This window comes from Fistularia commersonii, chromosome 14 (genome assembly GCF_037954325.1).
Source record: "Fistularia commersonii isolate RoL2024-O1a breed Wild chromosome 14, RoL_Fcom_v1.0, whole genome shotgun sequence".
In the NCBI taxonomy this organism is placed as follows: domain Eukaryota; kingdom Metazoa; phylum Chordata; class Actinopteri; order Syngnathiformes; family Fistulariidae; genus Fistularia; species Fistularia commersonii.
This window is the reverse complement of record NC_141297.1, coordinates 5,402,567-5,427,545: the sequence shown is the minus strand read 5'-3', so window position 1 is coordinate 5,427,545 and position 24,979 is coordinate 5,402,567. Positions and strand designations below refer to the sequence as shown.

At 40.4% G+C, this 24,979-nt stretch overlaps 1 protein-coding gene across 3 annotated transcripts; it reads right to left on the bottom strand.

Moving 5' to 3' along the window:
* Positions 1-162: 162 nt before the first annotated feature.
* LOC147227038 (uncharacterized) lies at positions 163-19,312 on the bottom strand. Of its 3 annotated transcripts, XM_086159526.1 has the most exons (26): positions 19,116-19,163; positions 17,835-17,965; positions 16,683-16,828; positions 15,709-15,880; positions 13,904-15,618; positions 13,680-13,806; positions 13,501-13,560; positions 12,836-12,891; positions 11,345-11,470; positions 10,586-10,648; positions 10,290-10,439; positions 10,092-10,199; positions 9,529-9,658; positions 9,271-9,384; positions 9,096-9,137; positions 8,930-9,009; positions 8,665-8,777; positions 6,155-6,338; positions 5,902-5,986; positions 5,657-5,802; positions 5,460-5,550; positions 5,110-5,258; positions 4,938-5,023; positions 3,641-3,710; positions 3,442-3,560; positions 163-3,075 (listed from the first exon to the last, which is right to left on the bottom strand). In XM_086159526.1, the coding sequence occupies exons 2-26, from the start codon at positions 17,956-17,958 to the stop codon at positions 2,892-2,894; spliced, it is 4,440 nt and encodes a 1,479-aa protein (XP_086015652.1). In that variant the 5' UTR covers positions 17,959-17,965; positions 19,116-19,163; the 3' UTR covers positions 163-2,891. The 3 variants fall into 3 exon arrangements, with proteins under 3 accessions (XP_086015652.1, XP_086015653.1, XP_086015654.1); XM_086159527.1 differs by lacking the exon at positions 11,345-11,470 and having other exon boundaries at positions 17,835-17,967; positions 19,116-19,312; XM_086159528.1 differs by lacking the exon at positions 163-3,075 and having other exon boundaries at positions 3,438-3,560; positions 17,835-17,967; positions 19,116-19,312.
* Between the last annotated feature and the right edge of the window lie 5,667 nt (positions 19,313-24,979).

The window sequence follows — 24,979 nt, the reverse complement described above, 5'->3', positions numbered from 1 at the left end:
GAGACAATTTTTCTACTTCAAATGAATTTAAGTATATTTAATTTGTAAGATGATTGATTTCTGTTATATTAATTCATCTGAAACACTGCATTAGAATGTAATCAGAAAAACACAACACACTAGAGTGGAAAAAACTCTGACAGTTTTATTTGTTGTTTCTTTTTTTTAATTCCCATTCAGGAAATTAACTAATCATCCCTCTAATGTTACACTACATCGCTTGACCAGTTCAATAAAACAAACAAACAAACAAACATACATACAGACAAAGACTCGATTAAAACACACTGCTTAACTATGGGAAACATTCTGAGTGGTGCCAGTTGAGGACAATAAAAAAAAGGAAAAACAGAACAATAAAACTATACATAAAAAGTTAGCACCATCAGCATAGCACCATCAGGAATCCAAAATCCCAAGAAATCTGAGGTAAGTTTTCACTGTTGGTTCATTGTATCCAAAAGACAAGTTTCTCAGAGTGTAAATGTACTCATATGCACACTAACACACACAAACACAAACACACGCACATACACACACACGCACATAAAGATGCACAAATATAAAAATTAATGTGCGATATTTCACTTATAAGGCAACGAAATGTGCAGTGAAACGATCCTATTTATAAGGAATAATAAAAAACAGGTGCAACACATCCGTGTCTCTGAGACACCTGAACAGTACGCCGATGTAAAGACGCTGTCGTCCACAAACATCACGGTCAACTCTTAAGAGAAATAAACAGACTTCTCACTCGCAAAAACTTAAGCTAGGTCGAGACTCGCTGAGACTCAAAGGCCATACTGATGGTTTTGTGGGAACAGTCGCAATTAAATGCTAGTAACTACTATGTATATCTATATATATGTTTTTCGGGATAGAGCAGCTTTGTGATTGGCTGTAACTGTGGGTGGAGAGACGAAGCAGCCAATCACTTACCTGGCTGTTTTTCTGTGTGGCTCTAACAAATGTTGACATGATAATTTAAGACCTTTGTAAAAGTGATATTTATTTCTCATTTTACCATTATTTGTAACTAAAACGCTTTCTTAATGCAACAAAAAATATATGCTTTGATCATGAATGTTAGCTGCTGTTAAAAACACAAGGGTTTGCTTCAAAATGTAAACACATTTATATTTAAAGGGACTGAATGTGCAAAAGCGCCAGTAAGGCCTCTGAGGGAAGTGTCTCCTTCATGCAAACACACGGAGTCTGACCTCTGCAGCAGGAAAATGTACAGTACTGATGGACAACTATGGTACTATTTAAGTACCGGTAACTACAGCTGACATATTATGAACACTCACATTTGCCCTTGTTTGATCGACGCCACATAATTTTTGGTCATGTATAAATAACAGTCCTTGAAACAAATAAAACTGTTTGCATGATTGCAAAACCAGTGAGGTAATTTTGGACAAATTCACTGGTGCACCCTACTAAGATCCAAGCACTTGGATATACATGTACTATAAAGTATAAGAGTAAAAAACAGGCTTCTAGGATTAATCTCCTAAACATTTTACACAGAAAGTGAAAAGGGTTAGAATTTGTCTGAGCAAAGGGAAAATGATTATTGATCAGTTTAGAAAGTCCCTTGTAAAAACAAAACAACTGAAAATATACATATCAAAGAAAGAATACAAACATGATATTTTCTACATTCATAAAATAAATACAGGTTAAAAAAAAAAAAAGAAACTGCGGATTTATTTTGAGGTAGAGACCTGGGGGCCATATCAGGAAGCAGGTTCAACAGTGGTCTTTGGCTTCACTGATACTGATGGACGCTAGACAACCGGGTTCCTGAAAGAGCTGCTGATGTATATTTATACCACTCTAAAATAATGGTAGTACAGACAAAAGATAATACCAAACAATAAAATCTCATGTAACAGTGCATCATGTGTTAAAAAAATGATCTTATAAAATGTAAAATTTGATTGCACTGGGTAAGAATGGCACTTCTTAAAATTCTTGGCTGCGTCAGATGATTTAAAAAAACTTCAAACTAATTGCAGTTTGAGGTACAAAGTGTAGTTCCTTGAACTGTAGCGTTTCAAAACAAGCATTACAGTAACATAAAACTCAAAAAAGAAAAGTGTGGGAAATGTATTGCATTTTGTGTTCAAAAATGGGAAGACGGTGAGAAAGTGCACCTGTCAAAAAGAAATAACCAAACAAAACCTATCAAAAGTGATGTTTTAGCCACTTGAGGGCAGCGGAAACATACTGGAAAATCGACACTGATGTAATTTCGAAGTGGATCTTTCTTTTCCAATAAACTTTCTAGCAGGCAGTTTCCTATTTATATATCCATGATTAGGAATAATCCAATAACTCCTAGGGAAACTATCAGTCTCTTTGGCTACCACCAATAAACACAAAACAACCACTTGAAAGGCATGATGAAACACCGCAGAGCTTAAGAATTAGTCGATCAGTGCGCTCATTGCTGTGAGCAGCACCTCTGACACTAAGATTTGGATAAACCATTCATGCAAAAATCTCGATTATGGTTGCTTCTGACCAAAATGTCAGCCATAATTCACTCAGCTAATTAACAGCAAGCGCTCATTGTTCAGCCAAAGCCTCCAGTTACTAAGCTTTTAATATGACAAAGAATACTGCTTTTTATGAAACACTCCTGACCTAAGAGAAACCACAAGACCACTGGCACTCAAACTCCTCCTGCTCTCTGATACGCTCCTATGTTCTTAATGTTCACACAATTGATAAAAGCACCATTATTTATCAAAGCACAACTCCTCCATGATGATGAGGAAAACCTGATAAGTGTGGGTGGGTGTGTCTGCTGAAGATTTCAGATCACATTCGTGTCTAACGGGGGGCTGAAGGATAGTTGATCCTAAACAAAGGCAGGTTTACTGATGCGGCTGCTCAGGTGCAAACTCACTACACGGCTGCGATTCACATTCAAAGTAATCCTTCAGGGGGGAAAAAAGGTGACGGATGACCGGGACACTCCAGGAGCGTCCCAGGACTTTCTGCCTCTGCATCCGGCCCATGTTGTTCACGTCTGTGTAATGTTTAGGGAAGCCAAAGACCCTAAAATTGAAAGATACAAAAACATCAGATTCCTTATGGTGGGTTTAGTGTTGAGCTAAACTAAATGATCAGTTATAGTAGACTAAGACAATAAAGCTTGGTTAGGTCGAATAAGTTATCAGTTTATCTTTTGACTTTAACAACATCTTATATATCTGTATCAGAAAAAAAATCCCCATGGCAAGTTTATTGCTTTTTACCCTTCATTCATGCCTCTGAGGTTGAGGATTCAAACCCTATGTCATTACACATCATTGAATGCTTCTTATTTTTTGAACAACTATGACCTGAGATTCTATCTAACATCTGTTTATGTTGATACAGAACATGTTAACATGAAAATTATGAAAAAAGAAAAGAAATTACTGTTCCATTTCGGTGCACCACAAGTAGTCCTCCTTGCCATTCATGGTCACAGGCAGCGGCCCCATCTTCCCCTGTCGGATGGAATTTGACTTGGTCGTGATAGTGCGGACTTTGTCAAACTGCAGGAAAAGCGTTGTCAGTCATAATGGTCTCACAGCCAACTTGAACAATAAATAATGCAACGGCACAGCGACGGTACCGTAGCCTTGCGTCCCGACTCCAGACAGTCCTGGAGAGCCACTTTGTCATCGGGGGCAGCAGTGAGGGGCCTTAGAAGGAGAAGCAGATTGGCATATTTACGGCACTAATCCGAGTTTATTTATACGGCTTTATGTCAATTTCTTTTAGCTGTAGGGCTGCAACAGAAACGTGTCCTGAAGTAGACTGTGACTGATCATTTTAAACGTATATGCTTTACACACTTGCAAGAGTTACAGAGCAACATAGCCATTCACTTAAGAATTGTGCTTCTGTCTGCCCAGCATTTACTTTTTTTTAAAGCTCTGAGTGGGTCTCCATCTGGCCTGAGGGAAATATCTGACTATTTAATGTTGCCGTCTATTTGTGTTTTTAGAGCTTCCTATTTCTTGACTATGAGAGCAGAACGTCATACAAATGGTGGATTTTTTTGCAAAAGTAATTTCCCTTCAGTCATTCAGGAACAGATATAGTGTCTGTGTTCTTGTGCAGTTATGATACAGATTTCTGATGGTCCAGTGTTTTGGTGTTTAGCGAGCATTAACCAAAGGAGCCTTGGTTGTGAGCTGTAAGCTGTGCAGTAAGACAACATTCGGTGCCTTAACAGAAACCGCACAAAAGCACCACAAAACACACGCAAGTATGAAATACAGCATCCATTTACAAAAGGCAAACCACAGGCTAAGACTGCAAGAGGTGAAAATGTATACTGCTATTTAAACTTGACAGATGGAGAAATTGTGTACTGAAAGTGCACAAGGACGCAAGTAGACTATGCTTGCTATAGAAAATAATGATAATACATTATAACAATGACTTGCTTGATAGCTGAAATGTCAGTCAATGTCATCATTTCTGGATGAGTTTTCACCTTGCGCTTGATTATTTCCTTTGGCAAATCAAATGTGGCAAGACTGAAATGCAGGACATTTAAAGTTTGAAAGTTGTTACTTGTACTTTGGGGAAGTGCCATCTGATAACTGGATTTTATGGGTAACCATCCATCCTTCGCCTACCAGTTATCCTACTCAGGTTCTGCGAGAAGCGGACACCAGTCAATCGCAGTACCAGAGACAGATAACCATTCACACTCTCATTCGCATATCTGGGGAATTTTTCCCAATTTTCTGAATTAACCTGCTGCAGGTTTTTGGAATGTGGGAGGGAACAGGAGACGGCACAGAAAGTGACATGCAAACCCCACACAGTAATGACCACTGTGTGGCTGAAGCGCTAACCACTGCACCACCATTTCACCTGTTATGGGCAAACCGCTGTATGGACGAATTTGTATATACCTCTTCATCCCAGGGAGGTTTCCCCAAAAGTAGCGTGCTCTGTGAGCGGGACTGACTTTCACAGCATCAATAAGAATTGGATTACACTGAAACAGAGAAGGTTCATTATGAGCAATAACATTTCACAACATCTGTTCTCGGGACCATTTTGCCACCAGTAGAATTGAATCACCTCAAGGAATCGGCAGATATCCGATTTGTCATTAGCAGACATGAAAACCACGTTTTCAAACAACCAGAAAAATGGACGATTGTCATCCTCTCTTGGTTTCAGCAGTGTCAAAATCCGGTAGAATTCAAAGAAGAGCCTTCCGGTGCCCTCTGCAGACACCAAAGACAAAAAGAGAAGGTTATTGGAGAAGGTGCAACCCAGTCTGAAATATTCATAGATCTGATTTTTTTACATCTCTTTTGTTAATCTTGTTGAATCCTCCATACACACAAATGCAAACTCATTTCAATTCATTTGGGGGAAAATATTCAGATACTGTTAACATTGCCAAGACCTACTTCCCACCTTACCGAATAGTCCTTTTCGAAGAGGATTGACCATGGATAGGTCATTACATGGGCTGCCTCCAATCAGCAGGTCAAACGGACCCCAGTCTGCTAGCTGCAGCATAACACAAAGATACAGTTGGGTCCACATTCTTTTTGGAGGACGTAGCTCATTCACCTGCATGCCTTAACATGAGAAGTCTTTTTCCTCCGTGACTCACATGTTTTCTTGTGATGCTGCGAACGTCATTCACGTATTCAATCTTTCCCTCGTGCTTGATCATTCCCACTGCAATGGAATCCTCACAAATCTCTGAAGCGATGTAGCGCTCCAATTTGAAACCCATGTCTCTAAGCACCAGGTATCCTGTCATGATGTGATTAGTAGGTTATTCTCAGATCAAAATCGTCCGCAAAACTTCTAAGGTTCTTCTTAAATGAGAACAGAATCAAACAGTCAACTAACCTGTTGCAATGCCATCAAAAAGCGACAGCACCTTCATTGGTCGGCGTTGGTCAACAGGGATGAATGGGTATACTCTCTGAGGCTCCTGTAGAAAATACATGCATCTGTATGTTTTTTGCTTTTCTAATCCGTCATCCTGTATAATTCCACTTTTTGCTAAGTTTCCAAGGAAAGCAAAGGGGTTTCCCACACCAAAATCATGTTTTTATGGACCTGAACTGAAGTTTGTACTGAGGCAGAGAATCATACTCACAAATTGCAATGCCCCGTTGTTTGTAAAGAAGTCCTGAATTTTCACACTCCAGTCTGGTCTCAGCTTGAGGTTCCCAGCACACTGTGACGGCTGGCAAATGAAGCAGCTCCAGGGATCGACATCTTTCAGTCTGTCAAAGGTTCCCGCTTCAATCAGAATCTCCAAGCAGTCCTTACAGAAACATCTGTAAAAGACAAAAAATGCCAGAGACCGGACAGATATGAACGATGATAGTACTGTAATTTGATAGACAGTCTTAAGAGTAGAGCATAAGTTGCCTTTTTGACCTGTAGAGACCACTAAGTCCTTACATAAGGACATTACTTTTTTAGTTTCTACAACATATGTCCTTTCATTCAACCATGACTTGCATTAATCATGTCACAATCAGAATATTTTTTAATAGACTTCTAAGTCCGTTTTTCTATATACAAAGAATTTGACTTTAATTTCACTTGTACAATCATGTATCATTTGTAAATTGTTAATGTAGTCAGTGTAATAGTGCAATAAAATAATTCAGATGTTGATTTATATGATATATAGATATTATTTTCAGAAGGAATATGTATACCAGTATATACAATAAGCAGCATAGAGTGATATTGTGCAGTGACAGGAAATGATGAAAAGTCTGTGTTACATTTAAGATGTATTATGTATATGAGGAAGTGATGATCAGGTACAGATATCATTGTTGCCCTAGAAGAAATAGCATGTAAGGTCTTGTTATCGATAATTATGTTTTCAACACGGTGAAAGCTCACAGGAAAAAAGCTGTTCTTGTGTCTGACAGTGATGGTGCACAGTGATCTGTACTTCCCGTCGGAGGGAAAAAGTGTGAATAGGTTGTGTCTGGGGTGCAATGGGTCTGCAATGATGTTTAGTATGTCTGTATAGCTCATACATATATATATACATACACACACACACACACACACACATACATATATATATATATATATATATATATATATATATATATATATATATATATATATATATATATATATACACACACACATACATACACACACATACACACATATATACATTTATATATATAGTGTGTGAAAACAATATAGGAAACCCCCAGCGGTGGATCCAGCACTGAATACACAAGCCACAATAACTGAACCACTTTCATGGTTTAAACAAATTCTTCATTATAACTGGGGTTGACTTAATCGCCCTATGTTTCTATTTAGAGTAAAACAAAACAATTACCCCATATGAGCACATATATATATTTCTAATGCATGTCCTTCAAAGACAATGATTCATTTTTATACTTACAAGTTTCTACTAATTCCAAATAGGTAGGAGACATTTAAAGGAAACATAAAAACTAAAGCTGAGGTCTCAGGAGGTTAAGATTAGACTGTGAAATAGAGGCAAAGACGATTGTTTGGAGATAGATTATTTTTGGTGCATTTAAGAAGATTATTTCATTGTGTTTGTGTTTCTTTGATGAAGCTTTATGTTTTTCTTGCACTGCTGAGATAAATAATCACTGAAAACATTAAAAGCTGAGGGACTGTTTTGTTTGTAAAGATAATTAGTTTTAAGCATCACTAAGTGGCCGGAGTGACTCTTTTTCTCTTGTCCACTCAGTGTTCACACTCCTGGTTTCATATTATGAGCTTGGTGTGTGTAAGAGCACATGCCAGGAGAGCTGGATGACGTCTGCGGTGACACACACACAATGCACTTGTGAATGAATGAATAAAGGTGACTATTCAGGATGATGCAACAAGCCTCTCAGTTTGTATCAACTTATATTTCTGAGTCCTGCTGATATTTACAATACTGTGGACAAAGCAGTCCTTCTTATGAGGAGATTTGTTTCTTTATTGGAGTCTCTGTTACAGAAATGCTCAACTGTGGGGCTGAAAACATGACAGAAACACTTGGGACTGGATACACAAACTAGACTACAGCCGTCACTGACTAGAATGTTGAATTAATTTTAACTGCTCTAAATTGCACGTGTGTATGTGTGTGTAAACATACACAAAGCAAAACAACACTTTATTTGTTAATGCATTTCCTGTGAGAGTTCAAGTCAACAAACAACACTTTTTAACTTGAGCTGCTTGTCGAGTGATTTCCTTTTTTCAGCTAAGTCCTACTTCACGCACCCCGCTCACCACCATTACCATCAGAATTACTAAGCTCCACCCCACCAGTATTAAGTCCAAATTAGAAAATGACACCCCTCATGACTTGAGAAAAACATGAAACATGGTCTTGATGAAGAAAACGTTGATTTTTCAAGAGGGTTTTTGATTGATTATTCAATTTTTCAAGAGGAAATTAAGGTAATTGAGTAATTTTTTAGTGATGTCCTGAAAATCAAAATATAGTGACTTTTTAAACATCTTGGTTGATGATGGACACCATTGTTTTCAGTAAATTTCAAAGTGTTATAAATACAGTTATTATCTCAAGGTTTCTATGATTAGTAAATGGCAGAGTAACGATCATCCCTGTGTGAGATCAGCGTTTACCTGCAGCAGCTAGAATTTCCACACAGAATGACCTCCAAGCCTGCACAGCACACAGTGCAGTATGACTGGTAGCCATCTTCATCATAGCGAAACAGTGTTTCCGTGAAGTTCTCCTGTAAAAGGCCAAAATGGCGAGCCAATTTATTGGGAGGTGTGATTAGCTGCGGCGCTTCAGATGATAATTAAACATTCAGAAACTAGGGTGGAATGGCGTAATGTGGACCATACAGAGCAGATAGGTTTGTCTGAGGTTCAAGCGGTTTACCTTGCATTTGAGACAAAGACCACCTTTAAACAAAGGATGCTGGACTTCAATATCAGATGATCCACAAGACAAACATAAATCTGAAAGAACATGCCTCAGCTTTAGAACGCATGGTCTTAGGTGGTCATAAAATGTACATAGTCCTCAACTCCCACATTGACTTTACCTTTGACTTTGCTGCCCTTCTTGAGATTTTGAATCAACAATTCTGTGAGTCACAAGAAGGGAAAATTAATAAAAACCAAAATACTTGTATCTGGCAGACTGTTTCACCCTGTTTCACCCTCTGTTTGAGTGTTCAACAGTGTGTTGATGGTTCTGTTGAGCTTGTATGAACATACCTCTGTTAATGATGATGCTGGTCGCATTCGCTTTATTTTTAAAAACGTATTTCCGTTTTGGAGGAGGCTGACTGTCGGAGGTTGTGGAGTCCGAATCGAGATGTGAAGAAGAATCTAAAAGAGAATTATCTTTTCAAATATGAGAGGCTTTGAAAGAAAATGGGATTTTAAGTTTGAAATAATTGCTTTTGACTTAAGATTGAAGGCGATCTCACAATTGCTAGAAAAAGTAGTGTGGAAGTGCAAAAAGAGACGTACAGGACGGCATGAATCCCTCTGGCCCTGAGGGCTCAAATCCACCAAAGGCCCAGTCCAGCATCAGCTTCAGCTCCTTTTCCTTATTTCCTTCTGCCTTGGCAAATGACTTCCCACAGCGTTCACCTGCCAACTGCACAAGACAGGCGTGGTAACGTGTTGCTGAAAATCTTTTTGCCTGAATTGGCACATTAATCTCCTCCACAATATTTGCACCCAAGACACCGACCCTCATGAATCAGTGGTGTTATTGAAGCCCATAATGTTTTTTTTAAATGTGACCAGCTATTGGAAATAGGTTACATTAATGACCAGTGTCACCAGCGAGTATTGTTGTGCTTTATGTTTAACTTTATGTGACAAAATAGAGGGCTTTCATATATTATCATTTCATGGGCAACTATAAAACAACTTTAATTTTGAGAGAATATTTATCAAGATGAATTCTGTTTTTCTAATTTTAATTTTTAAAATTAAGTCACTTTGGCGCAAAGTCATACAGCAGAGAAAAGACAGATCCCCCAACCCCAACAATGTCTGTTGCAATCCAAAGAACAGCCTCTTACCTCTATGATCTGGAAGATTGCATCTTTGTAAGTGGGCAGGCTAGCGAAGGAGTTTTTGCAGAAGCACTTAGTGAATGCACGGAATGGTAGCAGGCCCTCGGTGTAGATCTGTGAGAGGTGTGTTTTTATTGAACATAACGATTGGTTTGATAAATTGTTCCTGTGGCACATCGTGATGAAAACTGTCAAGCTCCAAACCTCTGAGAACATCCCGTCTCCGAACCATTCTACTCTCCGCATTCCCGGGGGAGATGACTTGGTCTTCCATGGCATTACCATCCCAGGCCACCAGGAGAACCCCTTTAATTTTCCCCACACTAGCTCTCCAGTCAGAAACCCTTTATTATCCTGCAAAGGTCAAAAACGAAGAAAGAATAATCACTGAAAAACAGATTTAAATGCAAACATAGCAAAAAACTTTTAAACAAATTTTTTTTTAAATATATTGCCAAAATGTACTGAATTTTCAAACTTCCAAGTGACTACAACATTACCTGGTATGTCTGTTTCCTACGTCCTCTGGCTTTGGCTTTGCTGGATGGAGAGGTCTCACTATCCTGGCAATTACAACCAAATTGAATGTACTAAGTGTTTAAGGAAGAAGACTTCTTTAATCGTCCTTTATTATTTCTCAGGAGAGAAAATGGGGAGAACTTATTGAAAATGAGAAGAAAAGGCCCTTCAGTGTTAATATGGGAACATGAGCAGCTGCATGATGTACCGTGTTACAGTGATTGGACAAGAGAAAAAAACAAGGATTATTCAAAGTTAGACGGTGTTATGATCGGGACAATGCGTTATTGTATTTTGCCTTTTAATTCAAACTTGCGCCAAGTCAACAAGGCAAATGAGGGCAAATCTGAAAAGCCTTGTGTGTGAAATTGAGGCGGTTGTTTGTTTTCATGTGATGAGCTGACAATCAAGAGTTAACCCACACAACAAGTATGTCTGATTCAATTTTCCACATCCACCAATCACCAGTATAGCAAAGCAAATCCTCCTCTTAAATTGAACCTAATTCAACCCAAGACATTGCTGGACATCCGTGCTTTTTAGGCTGTGAATCCAGTTTATTTGTTTATAAAAAGCTGAGTGTCAAAGATCAGACTTAAAACTTCACAGCACAATAGCACCCTCTATTAAGATAAGGGGAGCCTATCTTCCAGTCTTTTAGTGTGCCCAGAGAAGCACAAATCCATGAGTGGCCTGATATAGCCCAGGGGTATTCTGGTAGTATACTTGAGTATACCTACCACCTTAGGGTCCTTATCAACAGCTACAGGTTTGGACCAGGTGTTAATACCAGCCTGAAACACTGTGCGGGTCTGTGGCTTCTGGCGCAAGCTGTTCTCCCAGTCAAAACCTCCCCTAATGGCCCCCTGAGAGACAACACACTCTCATTACACACTCAGATAGAATGTACATGCAAATCTACATGAGGATTGGGTGATGTGTTTTTTTTCCCCAAAACAACCGACCCCCAGCCCACTGGCTGATTTACAATAAAGTCACCCAGATGTGTGTAGAATAAACATGTGGATGAAATGCGATGAAATGCGATGACATGGGAAAAAAAAAAAAAAATCAGATCAGATCAATATCTGATGATGATCAATATAAATACTTTGTGCATTGAATATTAATCAATATCAATTATGATTTATGAAAATATGAATATTAATACTAAAAACACTTCAACTACAAAAAAATTCAAATTATTCAAATTATAGTCACTAATAAAGTTTTGCTGTTCTTTCTTCTGATAATTACTTGTTCATTTTTAGATAAATCCTTTTTTGAAAACGTGTCTGCTTCAGAGTTTCTCGCTGAAAATTGTAAATGCATGTCAATAATTAAAAAAATCTCTACAAATATTGTTGGTAATTTTACGCTTGTTGTAAATAAATAAAATCATCTGATTTGAGATTTAAAGATGACACACCTAGCAAAACAAACAATGGTTAAATGGATAACAATGGCTCAATTTTCATCTAATAACAGCTCTGTTTTGTGAAAGACTAAAATTACTGTGACAAGAAAATGCACTAAAATATGGGATGAGAGTTTTGCGTGCTTTGAATTGGGCTTTAAAGGTTTATTATTCAGGGAGTTGAATTCTGAAGGATGTCGGCCAATGTAATACTGGTAACAAAATTCTCAATGGACTATAGTGATTTGCCCAATCACCCAACCCTGATGTGCACCGAAAGGACATGCTGTATTCACCTGAATCTGCAGGTCCTCGCGGCAATGTTGGCCAGAGAGAAAATAGAAGTGGACAAAAATTTTAGGTGATGTGTTAGTGAAAGGAAAGCAGAGCCCGACAGATGTATCTGGATGTCATTCCTTCAATGATAAACTGGTATCAAAAATCTGATCAGTTTGTTGATCAGTCATTCATACCAGGACATAAGTGTGGTGACTGGGTTGATCCTAGGTGTTGAATGCCAATGGGAGTAATTCTTCTGCCACATGCACCCATTGTGATGTTAAGATTGACACGCGTTGTCTATCATGTGCTGATATTAGTTCAACTCATATAAACATATGAATGTTGCATAAATAACAATGGAGTATCGGTCAAGCTCTCGAGGAAAATTTCAAAGTTGTTTACAGCTGTCCGCTGAATTTTGACCCATTTATGGTCAACAATAGACTTAAATAAGCAGCCACATTGTTGACCTATTTCCTGTGTAGATGCGTTGCAAAAAGACACAGGAAAACAGTGAGGACAAGCCACTTACCTCTTTCCACGAGTGACCATTCTGTTCAGGTACACTGTAATGCCCGTTTGGTGGGTCTATGTAGGGAAACAACAACAATCATAGTCTTCGTCTGAATGTTTCTACTAATGTTTGTAATCTGATATGGCAAAAGAGCAGTGAAGATCAAAAACACTGTAGAATTATTTTTAAAAGGTACCTATTACAAACTCCCCAGACAGCCTTGGCTGTGTACATTGGATCTGGCACTGATGGCAACCCATAATGTTAAACCATCATTCAAGGCAAGTCAGAAATACATGATGCAGTATGAGCATGAAAGTCAGAAAGACTAAAGTTTGAGGCTCCTGTTTGCCATTTTGCCCTTGACTCTCAAAAGCAACACCTAGTCAGAGACATTTTTCCCACAAGAAATTCTCAAGCACAATTGGCACAATCTCTGTGACTGGTCACTGTGACCCCTCTGTCTGGCTGCCGGGTCCCTTCAGAATTAAAAAGGAGAGTGAACAGTGATTCAGCACTTCACACAGGTGCTTTCCTCTTTCAGGAAAGGTGCTTTCCGAGTACTTTTTTTTAATGTTTTTCCTCTTCGGCTGATTAATTAATCTCAGTAAAATATTAGCTTAAAATAGAAAAGCCATTTAATTTGATATTTCAATTACATCGAGTTGTATTCTTTTTCTTACCTTTCAATTTAACAAGGTGGACTCTACACGGCTTCAAATTCAATTCAAGGCCATTCATGTCTGAAAAGTGAGTTGACACTTTACATGTACACCAAATAATGACATATTATCATCTAAACATTAATGTATTTTTCAATAAATCTTGATGAAAACTTTGATGACAGAGGAAAACTACTTACCAATGTTGTCGTAATTCAACCGCACTGGGGACCCTTTGTAATTGGTGATGCTGACGTCTGAAGTGATGTCGCACTCACTCTCTGTTAAGGTTTCATTCAGTGATGTGTAATCACCATTCTCCAGGGCCTTCAAAACCAAGTGCATCATGTGCAAAAACTTAATCATTTACATACAAAAGGAAAACACTAAAATAGGACTCTAAGTCTCTTTCTCCTCTACATACCTGAGCAAAAAGCAGTTGAGCATCAAGAGGAGGACAGGGAAGGCACAACAGGGTGAAAATGAGCTTTCTAAAAACAGAGGTAGGCTTGAATTCCTTCATTATGCTGACCCAGTGTTCCTCTGGGGAACCTGCAGTCGCACTGTCCTTTTCTCCTGTCTTGCCATATTGCTCCTTGGCCAGCTGATATGCAAGGAATTCACTACTGAGCTGCTTGATCTCTTCAGGGGAGCAGCAGATTCCCAATGTAGTCCCAAGCTCCTCCACCATTTCCCCTGTTACTTTCACTCCGCTCTGGGGGTTCAGCAGTTGAGCCATGACCCTCAGCATCCCATCACTTAAAGGCAGTTGCTCCCGAATACCTACTGTGATGCCAGTGTAGAAAGACAAGGCCTCCTCTTGCAACTGTGCCAGCGCCTCAGCACTGTCAGACTTGTTCAGAATGTCTTCTACATCTTTACCACCAAAACTGAGTTCAGGACTTGACAGATAAAAGTTCTTGTTATGGAGGATTTGGGTATCACGTTCTTTGAGGAAGTGTGCAGCAGCTTTAGGATGCAGGAAACAGGAGGTGTATGTGCACAGAAGGCCACTGGCTTCTTCCAGGATGAGCGGCAAGGTGGCTCGGGTGGCTCCATTGTTTGGGTGCATGTGGCTCTGGAACCTCTTCAGGGGCGTCAGGGACTGCTCCAGGAACATAAATGTTGCCCTGGTTTTGGGGTCCTGCAGCTGGGAGAAGATTAACTTGACTTTGTCATCTTCCTTGTCACAGGAGCCAAAATACGAAATGAGAGCAGACCACATTTCCAGGATCTTGGTGACAAACTGACAGAAATTAAGGCAGCTGGTATTAAGATGAAAAGGTGAACTGTTTCCAGTGACATGAGGGGCAAACAGAGCCTTGAGATTCTCATTCTTGGAAGAGGATGAGATGTAGTGGGCATGGATATCTACCATAAACTCCTGAACCTGATTGGAGAGCCTCTTCACCCCTACAAGGTAAGCAGCATCTGCAATGTTGTACAACCCGCCGAAGGAGACGATGTTCGGGTTGACCTGCCTTAGGTGTGAGCAGATCTCCTCTGTTGCTGCACGATTTCCATTAAAGTAAACAGCGACAAGACCACCCGTCGGTAGGCCAAATTTCTCTATGGTCTCCAGAACGCCTTCTGCTGTTTGCTTTTCTGAATCTTCAGCTGGAGACTCGAGAGCGTCCAGAAAATGGATACTGTGCCGGGAGGCATCTGTGTCAAAAAAGCCGAGCAAAACTAAGGAGGCAGAGCAATCCTTTCCAAGTGACACCCCTCCATATATGTAAACACTGTAAGGAGTATGTTGGCAAACAGTTGTAATGAAGCTGGGGTACAGTGCCCCAAGCTTACAGCGTGCAAAATGTCTTGATAGCTTTTGACCGTCAGCATAGTTGGGGTCACAGTGTTTGCGAATAAGTTTTAATGCTAAAACACTACAAGGCAGCAGTTCGAAGCCAGTACCCTTTGGGGGTTTAGCCCTTTTAAAGTGAAGGCTTGCTCGCAAATGTCTCCTGAGGATTGCAATGCCTTTACTAGATGTGTTCAGATTTCGGTCACAAATGCTACAGTAGGTGTAGTGGTCTCCAAGAGGGCTACGCTCAGCCCAGTCAAAAATATCCTTCCATTTTGTGGTGTAGTCTATTTTAATGGTGTCTTCTTTCTTGTCTGAATCCAATTTAGGTTTCCCTGCCAAATCAAACAAACAATATTGTTTCAAAAACTGTGACTGAATCACAAACACTGCCTTATTAATGCAAGTAAGCAAAATGTTGTTACATTTTTTTGTTGGACTTGGCAACGGTAAGGGGCTGATATCAATGCGGTTCCTCCCTTTCAAGTGGAGCAAGCCCTTACTTTTCACATTTGCTGTGTAAAAAGCTTTAAACCACTTCAGCAGGTCAAAGTTCCATTTAAAACTTCCCTTGATGACTTCCTCGACAGGAATTGTCTAAATGAAAATAAAGCAGACATGGCCACGTTTAAAAATAAAAACAGCTTTCACATTGAAAGGTACAGTGAAAAACTGTAAAATTGTAGAAAAAATGAAAATTAAGTCATTCAGCCCTCTGACCATCGTTGAAAATACAAACATATCCAATATCACCTACTTTTCATGGTATATTATACTAAATCCAAAGGGGTTGTTGGAATGATGGCAACAAGCAGCTCTTGCAAAGGCAGCAGTCATTTTCTTTTTCTTAGAAAAAACCTCATGTGTCAGCACCCCAACATGAAGGGGAACCCAAGGATTGTTATGGCATTGGTCTCTGTTGTGTAAACCTTAACCGTGGACATATTTGCTAACAATGTGGTTTAAATTGTGTTTTTTCAAGTAAGTGTGATATGCTGAGGGCTACAGAAACCTGGATTACACAGGACAAGCAGCACGGGAGCTTTTTGTGAGTGATTTTTTTCCCCCTGTGTTTTTATACAATAAAAATATAGCCCACAGTTGACTTCAGTTGTTTGGATGGCAACTGCTGTGAAACTCCAGGAGTGTTTTCTGGATTAAAAAACTTCACCTGACCTTCTTTCAACATGACTGTGAATAGATGGATACTGACTGCATTTTCAGCATCTACCAGCGGGGTCAGCAGGAAGTCACTGTCCCTTCTAGATCTAACAAGTACCAATTACAAAGCTCACTGACAGGTGGGCTGGTTTTCATTGGGAGACAGGTATGAATTAACAGGAAAAATAGTAGGGTGAAAACAGACAAATAAAAAAAAAAAACTGTAATGCCTTGGTACCTTTTTAATGTCGTTCTTTCTGAAGGCCTCTTGGAGGAGACTGAAGTTGTGCTTACAATCCTCCGCACCTTGTGCATCAAACTTCACCTTGGTCATGTCAACAGATCCTGGCATAACCCAGTCCATGATCTGACAGTGGCATGCTCCTGCAGCATCACACATGCACATTAAATAAAATGTAGAAAGTGATGGCCCGAATGCAAATTTCCACAAGGCAAATTTTCAATGTGACTCCTTCTGCTTGTCTTTTCCTCCCAACAACCTTTGACAGCAGTCCATTAAACAAATAATGAGGAAAATGCTGAAATAAAGCGACAAGTACTTGCAAGTCCTGTAGTCGACTTGCAATTGATGTCGCTTAAAAAAGTATGCAGCAGTTACTCAGGAAACAATAATATAAGGGTAAGGTTTTTTGGCAACAATAAACTAACATAATGTCTGTTGGCAATTAATCTCTAAAGAGTAGATATTCAGGAACAACTTACAAGAGATTAAGATAATTTTTGTTTCCAACTAGAGTCATAATGTCACATTGTAATGAATGGTTTCATTTCCCTTGTTCTTTTTAGCTGGCAATTTGAAAGAAAGAGGAGTAAATGTCTCTACCTCAATGAATCAAGGGATAGTCAGGATTCACAAAGTTTAACCACAGATTCAAAATAGCAGCATGAAAAGTGGTCTATGGAGATTCTCAATCATCCACGTCATGGTTAAGTCTTGTCAACATCTTTCTGTGGCAACTTGACTTAAATTTCTTTTCTTGAAGATGTTTCACCTCTCATCCTCTTCTCAGATGAGAGGTGAAACATCTTCAAGGGAAGAAATTCAAGTCAATGACAAGACAAGTCAATGACAAGAGGCAAGTCATGTTGACAAGAGGCATCATGAAAACAGGCTCACTCCAATTGTTGGATTAATCATTTTCTGTTTTCTCATTCATTTCTTCTACATTAATGGAATTTATGTATTTAAAATCAGAAGCTCTTTCGGTTATAAGTGTGATTTGTGAGAATCAAGTGTGAGAATTTATTTTTTGCATTTGAATTAATAAGAGCGTCATGTCTGCCTCAGCAGAATATCAAGTCTTATTGTTACCTAACTTTTTTCTCAAAAAGGGCAATAATATAAATTAATAGATGGCAAGACATGCACCTGAACCAATCTGCCGAACATCCTCAAAGTCTGTCTGGAGAAGTCCGTTGAGCCAGTTAATCAATTTATAACGATTGATTCTATCCTGGGAGGCTCCTGGAGACACCACCAATGTAGTTGACATCTTGCACCTCTTTGCAGAAAGAAACAGAAACTATGAGAAAAAGTTATTTGGACAACAGGAACTGGAAAGGTAATTGGAAACAGGTATGTTTGACTATTACAGCCACCCCAGTAGTGTGACTGTGTTATATACACAAGACAGCTGACAGCATTGATTGTACGTCACACTCTGACTTATCCTGATTTAAGATCATATCACGACCGAAGCAAATGATTAGGTGTTTCCAGTGCTACTGAGAGCCCTTACCCATGACTGCTTTTGATAAGTGAGGGGTGGGAGGGGGGCAAGACTGGGCTCATGGGTGGGTTGTAATCCCCTTTTGTTCGTTTGACTGTGGAGATAATGGCTTTGGGTTTTCTGTCGCACAATTCGGCGAAAACAGATACCTTCGCGTCTGTGTGTTTGGACGCTTCCCCTACACTTTCTCGCGATTTGTTGTTATTTTACACGCGAGGCTTCTCGGCCGCCCTGCAGGCCACCATGCTGCCGATTCTCCTCCCACTTTCCCATTTAACAGAAGAAGTGAAATCTCGCGTTGTCCATTTTTTGCCGCGAACGTCTCCGGTGTACAACTTTAACACGCGTGCAAACTTGAAACATACCAGAGGGACTTTGGGTTATACATGAGACACGAAACACAAATACAAACACTTCGATGCTCTCCAGCATCGATCGCTTTGCTAAATGCCATTCAAATGGCTTTTTCCATTTTTCGTGTAACGTTTTCTACACGTAGCAGCAGCAGACGAGAGCTGGGTCCATTTGCAGGGAGAGCGATCTTTTTCAAGTTTAGCGTAAGAGAAAGTGTAGAAAAGTGATAAATACACTTACGTCTGTGTAGTGACGGGGGAGTCCCTGTGCGCATATATGTAATTACAACACCCGTTTAGAAGGAAACTCCAAAATCCTCTGCAGCTACATGTAGGAAGTCCGAACCAACCCGATCGATTCTCTGCGTCTGAAGTCGCCTCCTGTTGTGACCGAGCCGGTCTTTGTGTAGTGAGCTCCGCAGATTTACTCCAACCCCAGACAATAAATCCTGACAGCGGCAACGCCGCGCCGCAAGCATCGTCCGTATGGAAAGGACATCAAAACTCCACGGAAGTAGCTTCTTTTGCATAATGCAATTACATATCAAATACATATACGATACTTACCTTTGTTTCCTTTGGGGTACAGGGGGACGATACTGACTCCTGGCTCTCTCGGCCTCGTCCCGGAGCACATTAGGCAAACCCGGCCCTTGTGACGTGAACCTACTCGGGGAAGAATCATTGGAGGCTCGATAATGGAGGCTGTCCCAGAGCAGGACTCCCCGCTATGGAACCGGCAATAGGCCTCACTACATCCTCCTTCAGCCCCTTCCTCTCCCCGCGGGAAATTACCGCATGGTATCAAATTCATCGTCCCCGAGATATCACTTTTCGCCGCATATTATGGCTGTTAATGAAAAATAAACAAATATTAGCTGAACGATAAATATGGGCGCTGTGTAATTAACGTCACTCGGAACTTGAAACTTATGAACGTTGCTAGCATGACCACAAGCCCTGTTAACACGTCGAAACTCCCGCAAAACGCCAGAAAAAGACCAGAATGACCTCTTCCCCGGACTGAGACGGAAAAAACGACGGCAAACACGAGTCCAAGCTACAGATATGGAGTGAAGTAGTTTCCTGGTCGATTTACGATGTCATTGACTATTAAGCTAGTCCCGTGTAACGCTAATCAAAACGTCAGGTTCGTGGGGTTTCCCTGAGCGCCAATGCGCAGAGGGCTAATATTACAATTAGCAATCTCCCACACCTGTTTTTCACTCAGCTTGTGTGTAAAAAAAGTTTTCATCCATAAAAAAACAACCAAAAACAAGTTACTGTTGCAACCAATACTTGCTCTTTTTTCGGCAGTTACTATTATTACCGAATATTGGCCATAGCGCATTTCAAGGTAGACTAAAAAGGAAGCCATTAAGCTAACAATTGACATTAGACTTCAGTCTTAGCACCGTGTATTTGCTTTGTTACTGGTCAAATGTTAAGGTTGGCGTTTACAACGCAAGTACCAAGCAGTGTTCAAGGCCATACCAGGAGTAATAGAGTTAAACTATTACAATATAAGACTACAATTGCATCACTGAGCTCCTTTTGTAGATATTGAATCTCTGTGGCATTATTGATGAAGTATAAAAGAACCAGGCCTAGACTTCGTCATGTAAATCTTTCCTTGGAATTACTCTGACTATGTGCAAGTTTCTCGAAAAGTGAATGGCTGGTCAAGATCCTGGAATCAGATTTTCATCCCAGGTAAGATATGAAAATATTTTGGATTTTTCACTCTATGCATCATAGCAAAGGAACTTGCAGGATCCTGTGCAGCATCCTGCCAGAGAGCTGCTAAGGGGACCCCTAACCTTTGTCTGAAGAAGTTGTCATTTTCAAATGGACTGATTGTAACCTGTACTAATATTCCCCAAACATTTATCAAAGACACAGTTACTCCTACTGGCAAAATTTAAATACAGTAATAAGGTCCCTAGTTTGATTCCACCAGGGAACCTTTCTATGTGGCGTTTGCATGTTCTCCCTGTGTCTGCGTGGGTTTTCGGTTTCCTATCACAGTCCCAAAACCTGCAGTAGGTTAATTGGAGACCAATAATTGCCCAGGGATGTGAATGAGAGAGTGAGTGGTTTTATATCTCTATATCTGGCACTGTGATCAACTGGCAACCGGTCAAAGGGTGAACTCATCCAGTGACAGCTGGGCTAGGCTCCAGGCTCTTTGTGGCCCTGACTGCAGGATAAGCAGTATGGATAATTATTATGGAAAGAAATTACATAAGCAGTTCGTTGTATTATGGAACTTGGGGGTAAGACAGTCTAGTTGAAAGAAAAAATGGTTACAACTGATGTGAAAGAATATTTGCCAAAAATGTTGGGGTCTTGGGTTTGTTCTAATTTTTGTTTTGCCACATATGATGCTTGTCTTTAGCGGTTCGAAAAGCAATATTACATTTGTTTTATTGTTGCAATATTTTCAAGTCAAGATCACTGGGTGATACCATTTGGAGGAGTATTTCAGAAATTACTTCAGGCCCCATGAAATGCAGCCGAAGGGCGGCACAGGCCAGTGTCTCCCTGAGACAGCCTCGGGGGGCATGGGCCAGTGTGTCCCTGAGCTGGTCCCGACATCAGATATATGCAGGGAGTTGCGTCAGGAAGGGCATCCTGCGTAAAGCTTTTGCCAAAACCAAACGGAATAATCTCATACCGGATCAATCGAGCCTCGGGTTAACAACTGCCATTGGTACCAATGATTTGCAGGGTATCAGTGGAAATTGGGCTACTGTGGGTCGAAGAAGGAGAGGAGGAAGGTGTGTTCGGAAGCAGAGAGAGAAGAGGAAAGGCAAGATTCTGGAAATGAGAGTAGGGACTTTGAATATCAGGACTATGACAGGAAAAGTTAGAGAGGTGGTCGACACAATGGAGTGAAGGAAGGTGGATATACTGTGTGCCCAGGAGACAAGGTGGAAAGGTAGCAAGGCAAGAAGCTCAGAAGCAGGCTTTAAGTTGTACTATCATGGTACAGACAGAAAGAGAAATGGAGTAGGAGTTATCTTGAAGGAGTAGTTCGTTAGGAATGATCTGGAGGTGAAAAGAATGTCAGATGGACTTATGAGTCTAGAACTGAATATTGAAGGTGTGATGGTCAATGTTATTAGTGGCTATGCCCTGCAGGTGGGATGTGAATTTGAAGAGATGGAGAAGTTCTGGAATGAGTTAGATGAAGGGATGCAGAATATCCCCAGAAATTAGAGCGTGGTAATTGGTGCAGACTCCAAGGGGCATGTTGGTGCAGGCAATAAAGGGGATGAAGAAGAGATGGGCAGCTTTGGTATACAGGATAGGAACGCAGAGGGACAGATGGTGGTAGACTTTGCAAAAAGGATGGAAATGGTTGTAGTAAACCCTTTTTCCAGAGAAGACAGGAACATAGGGTAATATAAGAGCAGAGGTAGGAGTACACAGGTAGACTTCATCTTGTATAGATGAGTTAACCTGAAAGAGATCAGTGACTGGAAAGTAGTTGTAGGTGGGAGTGTAGCCAGGCAGCATGGGATGATGCTTTGTAGGAGGACAAAGTGGCGGAAGCTGAAAAGGGAGGAGTGTTGTATGTCTTTCAGGGAGGAGAAAGGCTCTGGGTGGTCAGGGAGAGCTTCCACATAGCTGGATAACTATAGCTAAGGTTATCAGGGAGACAGGTAGGAGAGTACTTGGTGTTTCATCTGGAAGGAAAGTAGATAAGGAGTCTTGGTGATGGAATTAGGAGGTGCAGGAGTATATACCGAGAAAACAGTTTGCAAAGAAGTGGGACACTGAGGGGACTGAGGAGAACCAACAGGAGTACAGAGAGATACAGCGTAAGTTATAGATAGAAGTAACAAAGGCAAAACAAACGGCACATGATGACTTGTATGCTTGGTTGGACAGTAAGTAGGGAGAGAATGATCTATACAGGTTGGCAAAACAGATAGAGATGGAAAGGATGTACAACAGGTCCAGGTAGAGAGGGAGATGTATTGACAGATGCTAGAAGAGTGATTGTAAGATGGAAAAAGTGCTTTGAAGAGCTGATGAATGAGGAAAATGAAAGAGAGGCAAGGGTAGTAGAGGTGACTATTGTAGACCACAAAGTAGCAGAGATTAGTAAAAGTGAAGTGAGGAAAGTGTTGAAGAGGATGAAGAGTGGAAAGGCAGTTGGTCCTGATGATATACCTGTGGAGGTGTGGAAGTGTCAAGGAGAACAGCGGTAGAGTTTCTGGCTGGATTATTCAACAAGATCTTAGAGAGTGAGAAGATGCCTTTGGAATGGAGACGATGTGTGATGGTGCCCATTTTTAAGAATAAGGGGGATGTGCAGAATTGCGGAAACTATAGAGGGATAAAGTTGATGGGCCATACAATGAAGTTATGGGAAAGAGTAGTGGAAACTAGACTGAGAGCAGAAGTCAGCATTTGTGAGCAGCAGTATGGCTTCATGCCTGGAAAGAGTACTACAGATGCAGTATTAGCCTTTAGAATGCTAATAGAAAAGTACAGAGAAGGCCAGAGGGAGCTGCGTTGTGTTTTTGGAGACCTTGAAAAAGCGTAAGAGAGGGTGCCAAGAGAGGAACTCTGGTATTGTGTGAGGAAGTCTGGAGTGGCAGAGAAGTATGTTAGAATGGTGCAGGACATGTATGCTAGCTGTAAAACAGCGGTGAGGTGTGCTGTAGGAGTAACAAAGACGTTCAAGGTGGTGATGGGACCTCATCAGGGATCAGCTCTGGTAATGGAACTATTTTCAGCATGTTGAAATCAATTCACCTTTCATATTGGTTTTCATGCATTTGACCTTGGAGGGTTTTTGCAAGTGTATTTGCAGGCCCTATGTCCTCTATTGTAAGTCGCTTTGGATAAAAGCATCTGCCAAATGCAATTTAATGTAATGGAATGTTTGTAAGAGCCTCAACAACTTGAGAAGGAATCAGATTCAGTGGTCACATGTATGAGCGTTTGAACGAGAATCATTCGGGTCCACCCCGTGGTGTTAACCCATCCTTCAAATATCCAAGTAGAGGTAGTCAGGATCATGTGCCCAAGTTTAAACTGATGTTGATCTACCAGAGCAGTGATCAAAGACCTGATTTGTATGAAGCTTTGTTGAAAAGGGCCTTCTACCTCAAGAGACCTAGTTCTCCAGTCTGACAAAGATGGTGTCTTTCACTCCTCCCTGTAATTGTCTATCCTTCCCCTGGCCATGATGTTGACCTGACTGTCTTTGAAAGATTGTCCCTTGTTATTAGAGTGGATATGACTGTTGGGTCTTGATTGGAGGATCTGGCTCTCTTGTGTTGGGCCATCCACTTTTGCAGTGGTTGTTTGGTTACCCCTGTGAACTGACTTACCCCTGTGCCTTCAACTACAACTACACTGGATGGTGTAAACTACATTTTCATACCCCTATCTGGGTTTTTTTTTTCTTTGGCTCAAAAAACCTTTGACTCAGACTATTTCTTCACTCAAGAACACAAGGCTTGGCTTTTGGAAAATACTACCTGTGTTACACATAATATTTGGTACCACACTGTTTTTGTTTTCCTGCTGCTTTTTTCTCTCCGCTCGTGCTGTTTATTTCCGTTTTTGCTGTCTTTGAGGAAGACCTTTTGGAGTAGACACATCTTTTAAAGACTTCCTTGAAGTGTTTTTACTCTCTGGTTTTCCTTTGGTGCATTGGAGTGCATTCTGTGCCCACTGATATCAGATTGTGACGAGACCTTGTCCAGGACGCCAGTGGGTGGCTTGTGTCAAAAGGTATCGATCAATTTGTGTTTCCTTTATTGTATCATCCACATTTAGTATTCCACCATCTTGTTGTCAGTATTTTAGAGTCCTCTTTGGACTGCTATCTAGCGGACTCTGTTTCAGGCCTAAATTGCCTTAACTAGTTGCTTTACAGACTTTCAGTTAAATGACCAGAAGATAAACCAGACGGTAGGCAGCTTTGAGATTAATGCTACCAATACAAACTGTCGCTGGTCAATTTTCATAATGGGGTTTCCAGGCACAATGTTTGGACAGCTAAGTTGTGACAAAAAGAAAATGTTTGGTTCCGTTCTAGTCTGACTAAGTTACAGTAAATTGGTTTCATACTAAAATCGGGGAGCATTTTTTTCAATTCTGAGGTATAGTGGTCTGATTGCTGGCCTCTGTATATTTTGAAGTCTTTGACAACCTTCCCCTGATTGTTACCTCCTTCATGGGAATCTTTTGGTATTAGTGTATGTGAGATTGTAGCAACCAATGTGGATAAAAACACTAAATAATTTAACTTGCTTTACCAGAGTAGTAGTATAAGTGTACTATAATAAACAGCAAAACCTAGCAATATATGTCTGATGCAAGTCATTACTTGACAGAGTGGATAATGACCATTTATCTGTTAAACATTTGCTGTACAGGTAATGATCTTGTAAAGGTCGAGGGGT

Coding starts and splice junctions, on each gene's coding strand:
- LOC147227038 (XM_086159526.1), bottom strand. CDS start 17,958: ATGTCAACTACATTGGTGGTGTCTCCAGGAGCCTCCCAGGATAGAATC. Junction 11,471..12,835: donor ATGGTCACTCGTGGAAAGAG/GTAAGTGGCTTG, acceptor GTTGTCTCTCAG/GGGGCCATTAGGGGAGGTTT. Junction 3,076..3,441: donor TGGTGCACCGAAATGGAACA/GTAATTTCTTTT, acceptor TTTCAATTTTAG/GGTCTTTGGCTTCCCTAAAC.